General features: G+C 38.7%; 3 protein-coding genes across 3 annotated transcripts; 2 read left to right on the forward strand and 1 right to left on the reverse strand.

Annotated features, from left to right (window-relative positions):
* Window positions 1–4,124: 4,124 nt before the first annotated feature.
* LOC119987447 (probable ADP-ribosylation factor GTPase-activating protein AGD8) lies at window positions 4,125–8,356 on the forward strand. The gene is made up of 7 exons (XM_038832368.1): window positions 4,125–4,289; window positions 4,418–4,536; window positions 5,434–5,866; window positions 5,999–6,256; window positions 6,478–6,597; window positions 7,460–7,558; window positions 7,921–8,356. The coding sequence occupies exons 1-7, from the start codon at window positions 4,221–4,223 to the stop codon at window positions 8,026–8,028; spliced, it is 1,206 nt and encodes a 401-aa protein (XP_038688296.1). The 5' UTR covers window positions 4,125–4,220; the 3' UTR covers window positions 8,029–8,356.
* A 1,364-nt stretch (window positions 8,357–9,720) lies between these two features.
* LOC119987289 (glycine-rich cell wall structural protein 1.8-like) lies at window positions 9,721–10,915 on the reverse strand. The gene has a single exon (XM_038832159.1). It carries the CDS (start codon window positions 10,742–10,744, stop codon window positions 9,911–9,913), a length of 834 nt encoding a protein of 277 aa, XP_038688087.1. The 5' UTR covers window positions 10,745–10,915; the 3' UTR covers window positions 9,721–9,910.
* A 2,934-nt stretch (window positions 10,916–13,849) lies between these two features.
* Window positions 13,850–15,222, forward strand: LOC119987486 (probable glucan endo-1,3-beta-glucosidase A6). Its single transcript, XM_038832409.1, has one exon. The coding sequence runs from the start codon at window positions 13,933–13,935 to the stop codon at window positions 15,220–15,222; it is 1,290 nt and encodes a 429-aa protein (XP_038688337.1). The 5' UTR covers window positions 13,850–13,932.
* Window positions 15,223–17,689: the final 2,467 nt, after the last annotated feature.

Consider the following 17,689-nt stretch of genomic DNA (forward strand, 5'->3'; position numbering starts at 1 on the left):
TTATATAAACAAAACTCACCCCTAACAAATATCTAGAGGATAATCAGATATATCCGCGAGAATTAGAACCCCAAATTAAAGTGGATAATATAGTCAATTACTTGATTCTATATCTCTTTTTTATTTAGATATTTGACGTCGTTTAGTCAATCTATTGTGTTCTTTGTCTATGGATCGATTTAGCACAACAATACTTTTGTTAACGATTTCATTAATTTGTTTGATCATACTTAAATTTAGTTGCGGACTCCTCCTTTCCCATATAATTTAGTCCCCTGGTACAGAAATTATCCTACTCTCTCTAAGCACTAAATCATAAGATATTGTGTGCTTTTGTGGGTCGAATTTGAATTTTAGTATTTGACAACGCAAAGAATTTACATCCAACTCAACCATCCATTGAATGATTTCACATATTAATTAAGTTTTCAGTGTGTTTGTAATCCTATCAAATATAACTCGTTCAATACTTCATGATGACGTAGTCGTTGGATAATGTAAGAAAATCCAAACCAAATTGCTTGTAGAGGTATTAATTGTTAACTGGTATTAGAAATCTTCGTCTTCTTTGGAATAGACAGTCTTGTTATCTTCACCTGACTCACCAAGACTAGGTACAAAGATCTTTGACCACCAATTCCTTCACCAAGACGGGTTCATACATGCATACAAATAACACACAATCGGTAATCAACATTTCATCTTTGACTGATAGAGAGGTGGGGCCTATTGATAAATACTCGCCACACGAAATGGTGTCTAAGTCTAGCATCACAAGTTTTAGCCTAACTATCTATTAAAAACTCAGGTTGACAATATTAGAGTATGCACGTACTCGTGCATGATTAGGGTTAGACCATTTCGACCGTCGACCCACTTATCTCCTCAAACTTATGAGCCATGATCACATAGCCTTGTCAATCCAATGGATCAGGACTTTCCCAGTTGCTTGAACGGACTTTTTCTTTCTTTTTTTTAGGTCTTTTTCTCTTTTCCAACCTGTCCACAATGAATTTGACCCACTATTTGCTAACCCAACTCGACAAAGGATGAGCTCTAGGATAGGTCCGCCTACGAAAGTATCAGTCCACGGGCCTACACGCAGGTACACTCTCAATGAAAGCATCAATGATGAAAACCTTGATCTTAATTGAATTAAGAATAAGATTGGGTTGAGAGAAATCTCTCGATTTTGATAACAAATCTTGATTTTTGTTTAATTTCTTTAATTCCTCCAAATAAATATAACTCTAACGACTTATATAGCCAAGGTGAACAACCCAAAACCTACTCAAACTAGAATACCAAAACTATATAGAAAAACCACTTTATACATTAACCGAAACTCAACTTCTAAACTAAACTAATTAAAAGTAAATACCAATAAAAATATCAAAACTAAACAAATATTAATAATAGTTTTTTCTTTTCTTGAATCTCATCACCTACCGGCTACCTCCAACGCCCCTTTATTATATAATAATAATAATAATCACATGCACACAAATTGGCAGTTACACGCGTTGGTTATATTCACGGGGAGAAAGAGAGTGGAAGCAGCAAAATCATGCGGGGTCGGGTCTTTTGTCATTTTATTTACAGTGGACGGCAGCTTGCACGTGAATGACATGCACCTTTGATTTTAAATAATAATAATTATTTAAAATAAAAACTAAGTTAGAAAACGTGTTGAGGAGGGATTGTTGAGCCGCCTTTGTCTTTTTCTGGCTACTCGTCCCTCCTTCACTGATCAGCAGCCGCCTTTACCATTTAAGGCACGTGGCAATATTATTATCGACTTCCTGGAAGCTTCTATTCTCTATGATTATTGGCAACTGTAGTGGCAATTTTAATCCGTTGTTTTCTAAGTTGTGAGTTGTTTGATAAAATTTTTGGATGATAATAACTTATAAACTGTAAAAAATATTTTCTTTCTACAAAATAAATTTTAATTTTAAATTAATTATAATTTCCTAATATAAAACAAAAGATGAAAAAAAAAACACAAAAAAATATTGTTAGATCGCTCAAGCTTATGTTCTACGATACCGTTGATTTATTTAACTCATTTGGTGTTTACGGTGCCACTGACGGAACACGAGACCGCCCCACCAAATAAGACCTTAAGGAGGAACATTTTCAAATTTTCAAAAGACAATGTTACATAAGAGCATCAAAAATAGAAATTATATTATTAAGGTCTACGAATATTGTAAGCTATGAGACCAAAAAAAGGAATGATTCCTCCATTTCCAGCAAGTAATGTTTTACCTTAGCTAGAAGGGGAACTTACCTCCAATTCCTCACACAAAATGTCACAAAAACGGTTCAAACTTTTACGTTATAAAACTGTAAGAAGATAAGTGGCAAAGAATGGTCTATGAAAAAGATGTTTTCCCGACAATTAAAGACCAACAACTTATTATGTTTTGGCATTTATGTGGACAATCAAAAGTAAAACATGGCAAATATGGAATTTGGGACCCATAATTCTCGGAAGTTTACGATTCACATCTAATGATAGAGAAAAAATTATATAAGTTTTAAAAATGAAAAAATAAAAATGTGGTATAACGTGACATACCTTTCGAATTATTAGATTCAAATTATAGATCTTCTTATTAGAAACGAATTGCGGATTCCACAAATCCAAAATTATGGGACATGACGTATTATGCAAATGTATTATGATTCCACTAAGAAAGATTATATGTTTCATACACCTCCCCTGTCCCCAAAAAACAACAAGACTTGACAGTGAACTGCGTAGTGCGCCACTCATGATTTGAGTCGTTAGAGTTCGGGACTCTCTCCCGCAATTTAAACGTGCCAACTAACTCGTCTTGCTCGGCCTTCTAGTGACAGAAGAAGACATGCACTCACGTGGACCTGAAAAGCTATAACGGGAGCTAGCATCATGTACGCACATATATGATATATATGTTCGGGAATGTGTTGTGTTTTAGTCACCAACTCGTTTGAGTTGTAGGCCCATATGGGGCATCCACAATTGGGCTCAAAGAGTTGATACTCAAAGGCCCATGTGGACAACTTGTTTTGATTCTTGTACGAAGAAAACCTGCCAAATATGATTGATTTGTTTGTGGTGGAGTGTCTCAAAATCACCGTTAACACACATCAACAATAAAATTTCTTGTTCAAAGCCTTAAATTCCAAGAAATAACGGGGTCCATACAAAAAAATTTTTAAAAAATTAAGGGGGTCCCATTTAATTTGTCATTTTTGTCTCTTTGCACCTTAACACTCAATGTGGGCTATTCCTTGTAATGACTTATGGGTTTAGGCCTTTCACTCTGTCTTCTGTATTGTCAACTCTGGGCTGCTAGGCCCAGGATTGGGAAGCTTCAATGAACATAAGCCCAAAATACATAAGACCGGTAATCATGCTGGGCCCAAGCTTGAATCTAAGTCCCCACCAAGTGAGGATAGCATTATTGGGTATCGAACAAGATAGAACTGCGTAAAAGATATCCAAAGAGCCCGATATAAAGGCACAATATTCGAGGCGAGAGTATCACGGTGAGACCAAGAGGTCCATTCTCGTTATAAATACAAAGCATACATGCTCGATAAACCATGATGACCAAACACCATAAAGAAATCAAGAATTTAAAGGATACCAACTTCATGTCAAAAAGAAATCAGGATAATATCGTATCCGTCTTCCTATAAATCACCTAAATTAAGATTAGAGAGACATGAAATCTACTCATATAGCTCATATAAGAGGGACCATTCTAGGTAAACGATTCTCAACTCTTGTATTTTGGTTGCTACCCGAGAGAAATGGTCCCAAGAGCACTCCAATTTGATAGCTTATTACACTCAAATGATAGCTTATTTACTTGCGTCAGAGAGAGGTTTCCCGAACACAGCCTCGGACTAATAAACTAATAATCGCCACCCGCAACCACCGCTGGTCACAGTCGGAGCCAGGCTATAGCGGGGAGGGGGGGGGGGGGGGGGCATTATCGCCATCGAAATCCAGTAAGGGACAGCTACATAGCAACCGAAGTACCGAACTTGAAGCGACAAAGGGCATTCGGGAGAATTCCTTTTCCTATATAATGAAACGCACAGTTTTATACTTCTCAAAAACAAAAACAAAAACAATTACAATTTTTAGTATTTCTCTCTCTACTTCTCGCTGACTCTTTGGACCTCCCGTCCATTCTCTCTCTACGTTCTTTCTCTCAAACATGGCGTCCGACAATTTTACCGATAAGAACGCCGTCTTCAGAAAGCTTAAAGCCAAATCGGAAAACAAGGTCTGTATATTGTTGTTTCTTTTACGTGTTCGTTTTGTTGTGACGATTGTTTGTGTTCTCCGGGTAGATCTGAACCAGATCTGGAAACTCTGTTATTGGATCTCGGTAATGATGGTGTTTTTGTTCAGATGTGTTTCGATTGTAATGCGAAGAATCCGACATGGGCGTCTGTTACGTACGGGATCTTCCTGTGCATCGATTGCTCCGCCGCGCATCGAAGTCTCGGCGTGCACATCAGCTTTGTGAGGTAATTTGATTTTGCTCCTTCTTTTTGTGTTTAGTCATCTGATTTGAGTTTGGCATGTTCATGCAATGGAGGCATAAATCGATGTGGTTCTTCTGTTTCCGATGCTAGGGTGTGATGGCTGTCCAAATTGGTATTTTCTCTAGTCGATTAGAGAACTTACACAACTTGTCATGAAATTTGGTTTTGAAAGCTCCATTGCAGGGTTAGGTTGATACCTTCACCGCTCCCATTAGTACTTCACAGTCCCGGGCAGTTTTGATAACTTTGATAGCCCTATCTAACAGCTTCATTTTCCGGTCACAATAAAGGATGATATGATTCAATGATTATCAATCATTCCTGGCAAGGGAGCTTCATTGCCTTTTATATTTTGTTATAGCTTAGAAACTCTTGGTTTGCATGCAATTGACGTTGTAATTTTAAGGGTTCCTGGCCCAGTAAAGTCAGGTATAGAAGTTTGGAGAATTATGATTTGCTACTGGAATTACGTAATGTGACAGATATTAATTTTTTATTGATGTTGAATCTTGGATTTATGAAAATAATGTGCAAGTCATCTAGGGAATTTTTCTTTTTCAAATTTAAATGTTACTCAACAAGATACTAGAATAAAGCTTAACTTCCTGTTTAGATTTTATTGTAAATCCACAAGTTCAAGAAACAAATATGAAATCTGAATTTCTTAGCTATGTATAAATGCATTGTATAAGTTTCTCTTTACTGTTGGCTTTGAAGTTTGACCTTGATCTGACTCTTTTTAGGGATAGTACTTGTAGCCACCAGCTTTTTCCTTGACGCATCTTCATATTCTATTCGTTGTTTTGCCTTTTAGCTTTTACTTTGATGACAACGAGTTGTAATCACAGAGGATATGCTTTCTATATATGTTCTACGTAGGTCAACAAATTTGGACTCTTGGACTCCTGAGCAAATGAAAATGATGAGCTATGGGGGAAACAACCGTGCACAAGTTTTCTTTAAACAGCACGGATGGAATGATGGAGGAAAAATTGAGGCCAAGTATACATCAAGAGCTGCTGATTTATATAGGCAGATACTTTCGAAAGAAGTAGCTAAAAGCATGGTGGATGAGGCAAGTTTACCGTCATCACCCATTGCTTCTCAGTCTGCTCAAGCAACTAATGGATTTCCTGATGTAAAGATTAATGAGATTCCTAAAGAGAGTTCCTTAGGGAGGCAAGAAACATCTGAAATTGCACCTTCGCCTAAAGTTTATCATACGACAACTGTCAGTACTATCAAGAAACCACTTATTGCAAAGAAAACTGGGAAGTCCAGTGGATTGGGTGCTCGAAAGCTTACCAAAAAGGTTTTCTTTCCCTCTCCTTTGTGAACAAGTCAATTATGGAATAAAGATTATTTAAGATATTCTGATTTTGTCTATATTTCTGGATTATTCATTGCTTCTTTAATTCCCTTAAATTCACCTTGTTATTTGTAGCCAAGTGAAGATCTTTATGATCAAAAGCCTGAAGAACCAGTGATTCCTGTTGCTTCTTCAATTAACACTTCAACTGTTAGCTCTTCTTTTACATCTCGCTTTGAGTATGTCGATACCATCCAACCTGCTGAGTTGAGTAATTCTGGCCCACAAGCAATTAGCCATGTATCTCCACCAAAGTCTTCAAGCTTCTTTGCCGACTTTGGAATGGAAAGTGGCTTCCAGAAGAAAGCAAGCTCAAATTCCCTGAAAGTGCAAGTATGCCATATCACTATTGTTTCGTGCTTCTAGATGACTGAACAAAATTATGTTTAAGGTTAACTTTTGTATGCAAATGCAATTAGCTGTTCACTTGCGCCAACACTGAACAAAACAGGATTAATTAGCTGTTCATCATTGCCCGATATGGTTGGTGCTATGGTTTTTTGTGCGTTTTTCTTATTTTTGTGCTTCTTACATCCTATTGTTATCTTTTTCAGGAAACTGATGAGGCACGAAAGAAGTTCTCAAATGCAAAATCTATTTCATCCGCCCAATTTTTTGGGGATCAGAACAAAGGTGCTGACGCCGATGCACAAATGTCTTTGCAGAAGTTCTCAGTACGTGCTCAAATTATAACTGACTGAAGTTCCATTTTTTTTAAAAAAATTCCTGGTTTTTTTTTGCCTTTTAAAGTTCCCTGTCTTGTTTAATATAAAATGTTTCCAATTTCTGGTTTACCCTAATTTATCTCAGTTAACAATATACTAATAGAAATGATGCAGCCTTAAGAAAAGTGTTTTCGTCCAAGAATGTTTTCTTGGTAGTTTGCTTCCTAAAGCTATTGATGTAGTTTTGTTTATATTCCATGTTAAGCCTTTATAATGATATACTCCTTAATATCTTATTTCAAGTCTGGTTTTTATTAATTACCTTCCTGTTAGAGGTTCTAACAAGATCATATTAATATGTGGAGAGGCTGCTTCTAGTAGATATATTAAACTTAAAGTTGGTGGGGAATCAATGCGTTGTATTTCTTGACATGGCTCTGAGAGTTTCTTTAGATGGTACCAACTGATGAGCGAGAAGTTTACTAGGTAGTTAACAAGTTAAAATGGATAGTTGGACTTTGGTGGGGAGAAACAATTTGACCTAATTACACCAGTTGTTGATGCTAGTAGGAAAGTTAAATTGAGTAACATCAAGGAAATGCCAACTTTACTGACACTTCTTCCTGTACTAATGTTTCTTGTTTATGTTGAGGTAGTAATGATTCAAATTTTTATGGGAAAGGAAGATCAATATTCTAGCTTTTGCAAGTTCACGCAGTTTGTCTCCTATATCATCCCGGAGCAAGTAAACCCAAAAGACGAAAACCTAATATGCTTTGTACCATCTTGATTTTTGTATATCATTAATTATGGATTGCTCATTGGTTACTACATGTTCCTTATGATTGTTGAATGTCCATGTAATTTGCAGAGTTCCTCAGCGATTTCTAGTGCTGATCTTTTTGGTCAAAACTCTGAAATGTCTCTTGATTATGCTGCGAGTGACCTTATTAACCGTCTCTCATTCCAGGTATGACTGTCTCTCAGTGACCTTCTAAGTCCTTTCATAATATGTGGAGTAGTATTAGTATATCTTTGTAATGTGATTGACGGTGTCATTTGAGGAGGCTATAGACAATTAACTTGGTCCTTTTTGACTTGGTATTTTTGCTCAGTATTCTCTTTTGTTTATAGATGAAATTTGTCTTAAATTAGTGCACTACCTTCTTATCATTCAAACTAAAATTAGAAGTTACCATAATGTAAATGGATTTATGTTTGGACATCATGCGGGGTGCTCCTCCTTTTAACTAACATGATGAGTGAGTTGGTTGTTGATTGTTGCTTGACTGTTGATTTTTTAATCCCTCTTTTTTCTTCATTTTTCTTCAGGCGCAACAGGATCTCTCTTCCCTGAAGAACATTGCCGGAGAGACAGGGAAGAAGCTTAGCTCATTGGCATCGAATTTAATGACTGATTTTCAGGACAGAATCATGTGATAAATCATGTGTTTTTATGTTCAGACCGAGGAGTTTCATTTCATTACCAGTACAATTTATTGTCTAATCAATGTGAAATGAGTTGATTATAATTTTTTTCCCTGGGGTTCAAATAAAACCTTGTATTTCTTCCCCAGGCTTTTACAACTTTCTGGTTTTCGAAGCATAGGTACACGAGATTGGTAGTGTTTTAGATTTCTATAAGTAATTGTACTCCTAAACAGGTATCAAATAGAATATGAACCCTGTTTTAATGGGGTTGACATGGCTATAAAATTCACGAACGATATTGTAGCTGTTGTTACTTGTAATTATGAACCCTTATTCATGCATCGACTCTTATGCGTGGAACTATCGTTGAATTTCTTGGGTATTTCTTTACTTTTATGAACTTGTATGTCCTGGACTGCCTTGTGCGCGAAATTATCGCTGGTTAGATTGCATCGGTGATGAACCTCTACTCTCTTTTTCTCTTATTTTTCTTTTTGACTTTGTTTCAAGTGAGCAGAGTACTGAGAATCAGTCCGGAGATGCAGGAGCGTTGACATAGCTGAGGCACACATCTAGGATTGTGGGTAGTGGCTGTTGATTGAGTGTGTTTGGTACGTATAATGCTTGAAACCTAAAAATATGATGCTTGAAACCCTAAAAATATGACATTCACTGTATCACAATCAAAATGTTGAATGTTAAGTTATCCTACAGTGCATGTGATCTGACAAGCCTCTAACCGGTGTTGGAGCAAGTGTCAGCCCAGGTCCAATAGTTGCTGTAGTTTTTTCTTTTTTGTAATTTTCTTCACGAACTTTACGTGTTAGCCAAATTAGGCATGCAAAACAAAGCAGTTTATCAATTACGTAATTGAATGGGCGAAAAACCGTAGGGTAATTTTAGTCACACCCCTATGTTTATTAAAGACACCCCAATTTAGGTTGATCATCCATTGTAAAAATCAGTTGACGGGGTGTCTTTAGTAAATATAGGGGTGTGACTAAAGTTTACCAAAATTGTATATGTACAAATATACACTACGAGGTCCATAAAAGCCTCAATCGACAATGATCCATGAGAGTCTTAGTCGAGTCTAAAAGGGCCAAAGCCCAAGCTCTACTGACAATTAGACTCACGATAATCTTAGTGAAACTCAACAAAACCAATGAGATTATTGAACTAGAGCCCATCAGGCCCACAACCCAGACAGTCTACAATTAAGCCCATGAGAGCCAAGTCCAACAAGCTCATGGAAGAGGCTATCTATTCTATAAAGGCTCAAAGCCACTCTGCCGGGAAGCTCCATAAAAGGCCTTTGGGTCTAATCAAAACCCAAAGCCTACTGGCTCAGTCGACACGTGTCTGTCATGTGACCATACTCCTATAAATATGTGAAGCCCTAGCCTCATTAAACTCTCTCAATTACTTGGAAGTATCTTGCTCTCGAGTCTCACCCTCCCTCTAAAAATCTTTCTTCTCTCACCACAAATTCTACCTACCACCAACTGACTTGATCGTCAGAGTTTCCTTAATCGGCACCACACCAATATCCAAGCTTCAAGGTCTACCTTTAGTATGATCTTACAGGGTTGTCGAATGTCTCGATTGATATTTCATTGATTGCAGATCTTCGGATCTACATTAATACCAGCATGCATTAATCCGAGTTCAAACTAATACAAGGTTATATTGAGACAATAATTTGTAGGAGAATACTCATATTATTATTATTTGAAAGCATACATTGATTACAAGTAATGATTTCATCCATTATGCTCGTAAATATATGAAACTAACACTTATTTTTAATAGTTATGATATACTTTTTACCCACTAAGGGCAATTTAATTAAGTAGATGCATTTTTCTTGGATAAAAAAGAGGGGGCATTCTCAAGGAGCATAGCCACCATGGCCACCTCCCTCACCGCCGCCTCCACCACTTCCATAGCCACCCCCATGTGCGCCTCCAGCTCCATATCCTCCCCCGCCACCTTCACCTCCTCCATATCCACCTCCGTGTGCTCCACCAGCACCATATCCTCCCCCTCCTCCACCACCACTTCCTCCACCTCCTCCATACCCACCACCATGTTCTCCACCAGCACCATACCCACCGCCAGATCCACCACCTTTGCCACCTCCATATCCACCAGCAGCACCCCCAGTACCACCACCACCACCACCACCACTACCACCTCCACCCCCATATCCCGCCCCATGTTCTCCACCACCTCCATATCCTGCTCCACCACCTTCACCACCACCACCACCATAACCAGCCCCATGCTCACCAGAATAACCACCACCATGTCCACCGCCACTTCCACCACCTCCACCACCAGCATACCCACCACCATGTTCTCCTCCAGCACCATACCCAGCTCCACCACCTTCTCCACCACCGCCCCCATATCCTCCTGCAGCACCACCTCCACCTCCACCACCACTGCCTCCACCTCCACCATGTCCACCACCAGCACCTCCATACCCACCACCCCCACCTTCTCCACCACCATGACCACCTCCATACCCACCACCATGTTCTCCTACACCTCCATACCCTCCTCCACCTCCCCCACCCGACCCTCCACCACCATACCCAACTGCCGGAACGTGGCCGGCTATCTCTTCATAAGTGAGTAGGGTTCTAGTTCTAGCGGCTGAACATATCGCTAAACCCAACAACACAAACAAAACTGCACCACCACCTTTGTAAGTACCCATCACAGTATGTAAAATAACTCACACGAGCTTGGCTTGGATGTTGTAGGGTTCTTAAGGTGGTATTTATAGGACTAAATGTGGGAACCAAAGCAGCACTTTCAATTTAGGGGAGTGGTTGAGAGCACATGTTAGAGAGAGAGTCAAGGCCCACAGTGAGGCCCAATATACACATGCAATAACACTACTAGAGATACTGATCATATATATATACATTGTGGTGATATGCTGTCTTCCATTTTATCCAATTTTAGCAACAAAGTTTGTCTTCTACTTTGTATTTTTGGACCCAAAACCTAACCCTCCCTCAAGACAAAAAAAAAGAAGCAGAACAACAGTGGCCGACTGCCGACGCATTACAATTCTTTTCCACGCGTTTACTTGATGTCACCTCCTATTACAAAGCCAATGGGTGGAAGTAGATTTTGTACTTGATGAATTGTTGATTATTTTTACATTTTTTAACCGATGATAACGACATCATACAAGTTTACTCTTTTGAACATTTAATAAGGGTCTAAACTCGGGATGTCAGGACTACTCGCATAGAAATTTCACATATGCTGACAGTGTAAGTTTAGTCAAAGCTCAGCGCATGATCACAAGGATATTACTCCCAATGTGAATTGAATTAAAGACCTCTCGAATACATATAATTTGGTACTAGAAAGATTCACCAACTAGACTATCACCTAAATCGTTATTATTTTGACACTTTATATGTCACCGGAAAAATTCAGGCCTCTTCCATTAAAAGCATATATATACGCTATGCATGCATGTCATGAAATTATGGTACAAGAAGAAGTAATGCATTATACCTCGAAGAAGTGGTTATGATGTGTATGCATGGTTGAGTTCACTTTTAAATAGGTGGAATATATAATACTCAATTCTTAATCAATACCTAATAAAGAAATGTAACTCATTAATTAACGGGACGCTAAATTGATGTAAATCTGTGAAGCCTTTCGTCAAACACTTGGTATGCAACACCGATAATTGTAGAAGCCTGCGGAAATCAAGCTTTCATGACAAACTTAGCTATAATACACAGGAATCACTCTCCGGTGGACTGATCGGGTGATGATTGCTTGCACCATGAATGTACACGTGCATGCCTTATATATGCATGGAACCCATTACTTAAAGGAGAGAACATAAATTTATATCGATATATTTTTCTTAATCTTACATTCACCAACCCCATATATCCACCTCCATGTGCCCCTCCACCTCCGAACCACCCTCCACCACCTCCTATGTACATTCCCACCACCACCTCCTGCACCATAGCTTCTCTCTCTATTTTTTTTTAACATAAAATCCACCTAACTGTCCATCGGAGGATTGATTGGTAAACCCTGGGTCGCATGGAAGACCCTGCAATCCCCATGGATCAATTGAGACATGAGCTGAGACCCAATGTGGGAAGATAACACAAGGGTGACATTCGTACACGCTGGGCTGAGTAAGGATCCAACTCGTAAATTGTGATAAAATTAGAAACACCTAGGGACTGGGACTTGAATTCATGACCCCCGCTTGCGTTAAGAGTTACTGCGGTCAAGTTCACTATATCAGTCAATAACCTATTGTTTTCTGCACCCTCTCTCCTTCACCAGCTACACCACCTTTACTACCACCATACTCAGCTTCTCTTTGCAGATCTAAAACTTGAAACTTTCTCTTTCACACTTGAATTTGATGATGCCTACTATTTAGTGGGAAATCACATGCAATATCATCTTGTATTTCATTAACGTGGGTCCAGTCCATCTTAGTTTGCTTGTTTAGTGGGATATCTATTTTCGTCTTCACGCCAGAGAATTCTATCATCGCCATCACATTCTCCTCATTATATATATATATATATATCTCGCCCCCAACAACTTAACTTCAAACAAATTCTACACAGGGCCCAGATCTAGAATTACGAAATTGGCACTGCAAAATCTTTGTCAGTCGGCCCTATTAAGGCTTCTCTTCTCCAGCCCAGGTTGGAACCTCATATCTGGGTCAGGAGGCCCGATCTATATTCATGAGAATCATGATGCATGAACCATGTTGGGCCTGGACAAGAGGTCCAAATATATGATAAAAAATGCTTAACATCGCAGTTTTTTTTTTTCCCTTTCCCATCCAGCTATCCCAAATACTGAGATGAACGCATATGATTCATGTGAAATTGTGGGCCTCACACAAACCATATGAAATTTTGTGCGTCAATCTTAGCATTTGAGATAATTAGGACAAAAAATACTGCGATCCGTAAAACTGTTGATATATATATGATTGTTCCCCCTTCACACCCACTTCATTTCCACCATCATTTCATTGTCAACTAAACATCACCTGTGTTATAAACCTACTTTGAAGGTGTTGCATTCTTTAATGCTGGTGCAATTCTAACCCAGCCAATACTTCCTAGCCCTGGTGTTGGAGATGAATTGTTAAACTAAACTATAAATGTAGCCTTTGCTTCCTCTTTGCGTGTTCAAATTAAACAAAACTTGATAGAATTCGTTAATCGAACCCACACAACTTCTTCTTTGCATGCTCAATATTTTCTAATCAATCGCACCTTTTATCATCCCCTGTCTCTCTTCCCCTTTAATGTCCTATCCACTCAACGCAATTTACCAGAAATACATTCTATCACAGGATCAGTAGAAGGCTCAAAGGGAACACTAACATGGGTGTTGTTGTTGCTCTCCTTTTCCTGTCTCTCCTTGTCCTCTCAAGTAAGTTGAAGCAAAACCAAAGATACTTTCTTTCCATTAACTAATTGATGTAGAAATAGTGTTTCAAGTTAATTATAAGCAAACCGGCTAGTAGGATCGAAAGTCATTAACTCAAAATTGCGCGAAACTTGAGCGAGAGACTCGATTCGACGTGGTTGTCAAATTCCACCGTCTAGGACCTCAAATGGGCATTTTAGTGGTTTTCCACCAATATTTTCGTAATTTCGCGTTTTGTGTTTTGAGAGTGTTTTCTCTTTGTATGGTGAATTCCAGTGTTGGTGTTTTAGGTTAAACGTTGGATTGTGAGTTTACGACTGCATCACTCATTCAGACTTTCATAATTTGTGGACAGCAGATGCACAGACATCAAACAGAATTGGAGTAAACTATGGCCGACTTGGAGACAATCTGCCATCATCATACCAATCAATTGAGCTCATCCATTCAATGAAAGCAGGACAGGTGAAGCTGTATGATGCCAATCCAGAAATCTTGAAACTCTTGTCAGGCACTGATCTCCACGTCGCGATTATGGTCCCTAATCATGACATAATCACCATTGCTTCCAATCAAAGCATTGCCAATGAATGGATTCACACCAACCTCCTCCAAGACTATCCTGAAACCAAGATCAGATTCATTCTCGTAGGCAATCAAGTCCTTAGTGGAAATCCAGACATTTGGCCTCATTTAGTTCCTGCAATGCAGAGAATCAAGAACTCTCTGAAAATCCTTAATATCAAGAACATAAAGATTAGTACCCCTCTAGCCATGGACGTACTTGAAACAACATTCTTCCCACCATCAAATGCTACTTTCAGGTTCGAAATCGAGTCCGTAATACTGCCATTGCTGCATTTCTTGAACGGGACTAAGTCGTACTTCAGCATCAATGTCTACCCTTATTTTCCATGGTCAGATAACCCCACAAGCATTGATCTTGACTTTGCACTAATGAGAGGAAATCACAGTCACACCGATCTCAGCAGCGGATTAATCTACGCTAACCTGCTCGACGAAATGCTCGACTCACTTCATTTCGCCATGGCCAAGCTTGGACACCATACCATTCGCATAATGATAACAGAAACCGGCTGGCCTCACGCTGGCGATTTCGATCAACCGGGTGCAAACATTTACAATGCAGCCACCTACAACCGCAATTTGATCCAGAAATTCACTGCTGACCCTCCAGTTGGTACCCCAGCGCGCCCAAATGCAGTGATACCGGTTTTCATCTTCTCACTGTTCGACGAGAATCGAAAGAGTGGTCCGGGAACGGAGAGGAACTGGGGCTTGGTGAGCTCTGATGGAAGGCCTGTATATGAAATTGATATGAGTGGGACAGGGGTGACAGAGTATGGTCCTTTGCCGGCGGCACGGAATAATAGACCTTATAAGGGAAAGCTTTGGTGTGTTGTGGGTAGAGGAGCTAATTCTTCAGAGCTTGAACAAGCAATAAGTAAGGTGTGCAATCAGGGCAATGGGACTTGCGATGCTTTGATGCCAGGAAAGGAGTGTTATCGGCCAATTTCGCCGACTTGGCATGGGAGCTATGCGTTTAGTTCGTATTGGGCTAAGTTTAGGAGTGTAGGTGCCAATTGCTACTTCAATGGACTTGCTCAGCAAACTACAAGAAATCCTAGTAAGTATTGTTATTTCAAATTTGGTGCCTGTTCTACACTTGTTGATTTTCAATATTATAATCCCACGTCGGTCTGGTATAATCCAGCCTGAATGGCCTATAAACAAAGCTTATGCACTCTCACATCAACAACGTGTTTATTGACATAAGTATCATTGACGATGGCTCATGAATAACAAAGCCTTACGGGGCTCGATTTATCCATATTGAACCTGTCAACCCATAGAAGACTAATTTGGTTATTTTTTTGAGCAGGCCGTGGATCTTGCGAGTTCCCAAGCGTGACCCTTTGAAGCATAAATCATCTTCATCTTTCAAGCATCAATGGAGATGATCATATAATGAAATGATTTGCTTTATTTTTGCGTTCTCTTTTTTTTATTACTATTGAATAGGTAAGAAAATGTTGAGCCTTCTTTGGCAAGCAAGAATGAAACCAAAATCCCAACATCCCTAGGGTTTAGTAGTTGGTTGGAGTGTCATGGTTATGATGTTTGATTAAACAAGAAAATTGCAGATTATATGAAAGAAAGTGTCATGCTTATGATGAAGCTCTGTAATTCAAATCCCAAATTGAAATAACAACAGTAACAACAAACATTTCACAGAAAATCAATCAATCAATTTCTCATGAGAAACTACTGTCACGTCCCCGACCCGAAGGTCAAGGGCGTGGCTATGCCACGTACTCATGAGTTACCCCACAAACACGTAAGATTGAAGAGTATGCCTTAACCTAAACATATAATATCCTGACATAATCAATCCAATACTAACTCATATAAAAACTGGAATGAATTTACTAAATAAAGTTCATATGCAATCGGCCAACGTTTGGATGCTTGTTTGAATTTATCTAATTCAGAATTTCTTACAAAGAAGCAAATAATAGAGTCTCGTAAAAACATGGTTAGGTAAAAACCATACAATACAATACCGAAGAAAATGGGCCGCACTCAAAGAACAAATAAAGGCGGCCTTGTTTTCCATGGGCCAAAACTGTAACTTTCAATAGAGACTATCATTCAAGGCCCAATAGTATTCAAAATAGTGGATCGAATCCATTACCAGATCGGGCCATATAGGCTTTCACATAACATATGCTTGGGCCTGTCTAATCCTAAACAAATTAGGTCTTATGACCAATACTCTTCGGCCGAGCCTGATCTCCAACGTACAACGGGCTATTAATTTGGTCCCGTGTCGAAGTTCATTGCGCTAGACTGAGGTCGATAATGTGACTCTCAACTCCCCCAAGAAGCACGCCTTTGTAATCGACCCATGGAACTTAGAAAACCCCCAAGGAATTACATGACACCGATTCGAACACCCGACCTAAGAGATATTTCACCTCTAAGCCCGATGATATAATCACTAAGCTAATGCCAAGTTATTTTTTTTTTGGTAACCGAGAACTATACCATAGTTTGTTCGATATGAGTTCGTCAGACCCTTGCCCATAAAAATTTCTCACTTAACGACAGGGTAAATTGACGCAAAATCCAACATGTGGGCACAACGTTTACATGAAAACAAGTACCCATAACAATTTCTTAAACAAGTCGGTCTATAAGTCTATGACCTCCCTATATTTATAATCCCCTCAATTTATGACCAATACTCCTTTCCTTAATTTCCGTATAAATCTCAACTTTAATAAAAGCTTATCACAATCACAATCACAATCACAATCATCATGACTCACATCATATATATATATATATATCGATATATCAACTTCAATTCCTTCTTTTTAATTAATTTTCATCAAATAACTTGGTTTATCTTTGAACCTATCCATTTATCATGTTTGATGCACAGTTGCACACATAGTACCTTGTTGTATTTACAAGGTTCAGGTTCTCCAGAGATTCATTATCTAACTGAATATTCTGATTCAAGAGTTTTGGACGTTAAACCTAACTCACCAAGTTAAAGAAAAAGATCATAACGGACAATTGCACTAAATTGTGGAAGTAGCCCAAACCTGCCAAGGAAACAACAAAAGTATATACAGTGCATTATCTATTATGAGTCATATAATGCAACAAGGTAATGAGTAGTTTCTTTCGCTAAACTCCATAGGAAGACCTCCTACTTTTTGAAACTCCTCCACAACTCTCCTTTAAAGATATTTTAAACCCAAAAATCATTAGTCATTGAGCATGAATAAGATGTTGTTGGTAATCACTTGTGCGGTAGCCTAGTTGGTGAATCTCTCTCGGGTCAAATTGTATGGATTCGGGAGGTATTGAGATCGATTCTTACTGGTAGCAATATTCTTGTGGCCATGCGCTGAGTTTTGACCCAACTTATCATGTTATTAAATGTTAAACTTCTATGCCCTTGGATCTGACGGTCGAATTTAAGTTCATATTAGATGTCTAAAGGACAAACTTGTATCGTATTATTCTAGGTTAATAAAAAAAATAAAAAATAATAAACAAGTTGTGTTAATAAAATAAATTATAGAATTAGAGAGAGTCATTTTCGTATCTTCAACTTGTGTTGCCCTGTTAACCCTACTATTGATATCGATTGACAAGTATCGAAAGACAA

Source organism: Tripterygium wilfordii, chromosome 20, assembly GCF_013401445.1.
Source record: "Tripterygium wilfordii isolate XIE 37 chromosome 20, ASM1340144v1, whole genome shotgun sequence".
NCBI classification, from domain to species: Eukaryota; Viridiplantae; Streptophyta; class Magnoliopsida; order Celastrales; family Celastraceae; genus Tripterygium; species Tripterygium wilfordii.

What these genes read in the sequence shown, in the direction of transcription:
- LOC119987486 (XM_038832409.1), top strand. Translation starts at nt 13,933, where the DNA reads ATGAAAGCAGGACAGGTGAAGCTGTATGATGCCAATCCAGAAATCTTG.
- LOC119987447 (XM_038832368.1), top strand. Translation starts at nt 4,221, where the DNA reads ATGGCGTCCGACAATTTTACCGATAAGAACGCCGTCTTCAGAAAGCTT. An exon ending in GTGCACATCAGCTTTGTGAG is followed by an intron (nt 4,537 to 5,433) that starts GTAATTTGATTT and finishes TGTTCTACGTAG; the next exon opens with GTCAACAAATTTGGACTCTT. An exon ending in CTCGAAAGCTTACCAAAAAG is followed by an intron (nt 5,867 to 5,998) that starts GTTTTCTTTCCC and finishes TGTTATTTGTAG; the next exon opens with CCAAGTGAAGATCTTTATGA.
- LOC119987289 (XM_038832159.1), bottom strand. Translation starts at nt 10,744, where the DNA reads ATGGGTACTTACAAAGGTGGTGGTGCAGTTTTGTTTGTGTTGTTGGGT.